The 3,551-nt window shown below is 33.2% G+C and overlaps 1 protein-coding gene across 1 annotated transcript; it reads right to left on the bottom strand.

Annotated features, from left to right (window-relative positions):
- Positions 1-682: 682 nt before the first annotated feature.
- LOC145566426 (uncharacterized) lies at positions 683-1,627 on the bottom strand. Its single transcript, XM_081625850.1, has 2 exons — positions 1,434-1,627; positions 683-1,331 (listed from the first exon to the last, which is right to left on the bottom strand). Exons 1-2 carry the CDS (start codon positions 1,625-1,627, stop codon positions 683-685), a joined length of 843 nt encoding a protein of 280 aa, XP_081481976.1.
- Positions 1,628-3,551: the final 1,924 nt, after the last annotated feature.

Raw genomic sequence — 3,551 nt, 5'->3', positions numbered from 1 at the left:
TAAATTCTTTATTATTTTTGCAAGAGTCACGGAGATGTTTTAAATGATTAGAAGTACCCTTTACACTTTCTGATCGAAACACCGTTTTTAAATCTTCCACACCCAAAAGTTTCTCTCCCTCCATTTAAAGGATGAAATATTGCCACACCCATGATTTTCGCTTAGCATATAAATCAGTGATGGAATCTTATACGGTCAAATATTCCACATTAGACTCACAATTTAAATCACCTTCAACTGAAAAATATAAAAACAATAATAAAAAATCAGTATACAATTAGAGTAAATGAAAAACTAAAAAGGATAATAATGGAGAATCATGCCTATACTAGACTCAAGATAATTATCATTCGGATCCATTGCTGAAAAGAAGAATGAACATCTTAAAATACATACAATTAATGTTAAATAAAACTCTTCCTCAAAGAAAAAACAATTACACACATAATCTCGTGTAATCTTATACAGTGGCGGATCTTGAAAATTTTTCTTTTGGGGGCCGATCAAAACTAAATGTGTTACATATAAATACAAAGTATAGAACTTGAGTAATAAAACCAAATAATAATAATATTATAAAATCTATTAAAATATCACTATAATTATTAAATTAAAAAGTACTTCAATATGAAACAAAATCCCTATAATAACCAGTGTCACAGTCTCATTCTCAAACCAACAACTATAGTAATGCACGTCGCTCTTTTAATAATCTAAAATCATCAATAATAGACTTTGTACTAAAAGTCTTTGCTATTTTCCTCTCAATATAAATAACCAAACTGTTTGCCCAAAACTCATCTTCCATCTTGTTATGTAATCTTGTCTTCATAATCTTCATGGCAGAAAATGCTCGTTCTGTTGTAGCTGTTGAGACAGGTAGGGTCAAAATAAGACGTATTAACCTATCAAATACATAAAATACACTCGATTTTCCAGATTGAGCCAAATGTTCACAAACCTCCTGTAAGGTAGAAAAGTTATTAAAATTTGGATCAGTTTTTGCTTCACACATAAAGTGTTGCAATTGATACTTCAAATTAAACCTTTCTTGCTCAATAAAGTCCATGGGGTAATGCTTTTCAACAAGTACGCATATTTTGCTAGCATCAAAATTTTTAAAACCATCCTTAGGCTCTAACAATGATGACAAGGTTAAGAGCTCTATTGCAGTATCATTAAATATGTGGTTTAACTCTTGTAATTGTTTATCAATCATACCCAAAAATATGTCAACTCGATAAAAATGGCTCATTGTAACTTGAGCTTGTTGATGATGAGCTCGACCTCTACGAGCTACATAAGGAGCATTCATATCAGGCACCAAAATGCTGGCAAAACAATTTTACAGATTCTAAGAACTTTTCCCATCCATTTTCCCTCATACCCTACATAAGAGCTTGACTTGTAGATACTAATTTCACAACATTCACAATATCTTGGGACTTTTGCTGTAAAGCTTAACAAAGAACATCAGGAATTGCCTTTCTTCCATTAAAAGTGCAATACAGACAAAATCAAAGGAAACCTTGAGATTCAAACCATTGTCAGCATCCCCACGTTGGGAAGCAGTACAAGACTTATCACTCAAAATGCATTCAAGCACTTTCACAATTGCATCAAACATTTTCATTAAATTTCGGATTGAGTAAAGATGTGAACCCCAACGTGTATCTCCGGCTCTTTTCAAGGTACCTATCTGATTAACTACCCTACCACTTTCAATTTCACCAATTGATAACAGCATCTTAATTTCAGTCGCTTTTATTTCTTGCAGTTCATTTAGTCGTTTAGAAGATGAACCAACGACATTGACAATTAAAGTCAAATTTGAAAAAAAATTAGTGTATCGTAGTAACATCTCTAGAAGCAGCAACTAATGCAAGTTGTCAGCAATGGGCAAAACAATGGATAAAATAAGCATATGGGCAATCAGAAATAAACAATGCTTGTAACCAATTCCACTAACCTCTCATATTACTGGCTCTATCATATCCTTGACCATGAATGTTTGCAAAAGATAAACAATGTCGAGCAAAAACTGAGCACAACTCCCTCTTAAGTGTTACAGCAGAAGTGTCTGGGACATGTACGAGATAAAAAAAACGCTCCCTAATTGATCCATTCTTATCAACAAACCTTAAAACAAGACCCATTAGCTCTCTTTTGGATTCATCTCGAGCCTCATCTACAAGAATACAAAATTTAGAATCTCCAATTTCCTATCTAATATTATTACGAAGATTAATAGAAATAATATGAATAATCTCTTTTTGAATCGAAGGAGCACTATATTTGAAATTGTAGGGAGCTTGTCTTATTGCTCTAGCAACCTCCTTATTATATGATACCAACAATTTCCTGAACTTAAGATAGTTTCCTTGATTTTCTAAATTCTTTGATTCATCATGACCCCTTAAAGGACAAGATTGTAGGGTTAACAAGCGAAGAATATCAATAGAGGCTTTCAATCGCAATCGATTTAATTTAATTTGCCTCTCACTTTGTTTGTTTAAAACATTTGGAATATACCCTTTTTATTTTGGGAGTGTCTTGTAACATTAAACTGCATTTTTGTGTGTTGAGCAAGGATTTGTTCCAATGTGAGAAAGGAAAGCACATTGCATACCCTCATTTACCTTTTTCCAATTTCTGAAACCAGTTGTAGTAAATACTTTTATACGAGCATCTGGTTCAGCAAAAAAATAACAGGGAAGACAAAATGCAACATCTTTTGAAGGAGAGTATTCTAACCAATCTGGGAACTTATCAAACCAAGTCGATTGAAATCGACGACGATGATTTTCATGCCCTAAAAGAGGATATTCAGGTAAACGGGGTTGGTATGTATAGGGAATATTTCAAGCATCCCACATTTGAGCCCCACAGTGATCATACACTTAAGTATGGTGGCGTCCAAAGGGAAGGAAGCTAGAGCAAAAGAGTCGCCAACAAGTTTTAGGAACTTGTAAACCGTTCACAGGGTGAAGGTTACACCCCTTCACGATCCATGAGATCGCTAACTCCATAGTGGTCTGGAACCATGACTGGATATTCGGGGTTGAAGGTACAAATCCAACCTAAAAGAGATTAAACCTGCCCTCAAATTAGATCTCTACTTTATTCTTCTCATATTCATGTGTGCTTTCTAACTAACATACAATCAATATATTAATCCTAAACTTGTTTAATCTATGTTGGTTGAATATTAATGCACAAACAAATCTATTATTGGCGATCACTTGAATTAAAATCACATTAGCCTAAACAAGATTATTAATTATCTTATTAAGCGTAATTACAAGTATAAATTCCCTTTAATCCTGCAAGAGAAGGCGTGATCAAGCAACAACAATAATATATCAAGCAACATAATAATAACAATCATCATCATAATAATCTCATCAAAGCATAATAATAGCAAGATTCTAGGCATGATACTAACAAGATTAATAACAAATCCTAGCATGTCACTAAACAATAAAGATCAAATCTTTATCCCTAACATGATACTAACATGATATAAGAAAATAGGAAGCAACCTAAGTATG

This window comes from Chenopodium album, chromosome 11 (genome assembly GCF_948465745.1).
Source record: "Chenopodium album chromosome 11, dcCheAlbu1.1, whole genome shotgun sequence".
NCBI lineage: Eukaryota > Viridiplantae > Streptophyta > Magnoliopsida > Caryophyllales > Amaranthaceae > Chenopodium > Chenopodium album.
Note: the sequence above shows the minus strand (reverse complement) of the source record. Positions and strands in the feature narration are given on the sequence as shown.

Bases quoted from the DNA above. Each gene is read 5' to 3' on its own strand.
- LOC145566426 (XM_081625850.1), bottom strand. From the start codon at position 1,627: ATGTTTGATGCAATTGTGAAAGTGCTTGAATGCATTTTGAGTGATAAG. The intron at 1,332-1,433 runs GTGAATGTTGTG...TTGTTTTGCCAG, and splicing joins AGCAAAAGTCCCAAGATATT to CATTTTGGTGCCTGATATGA.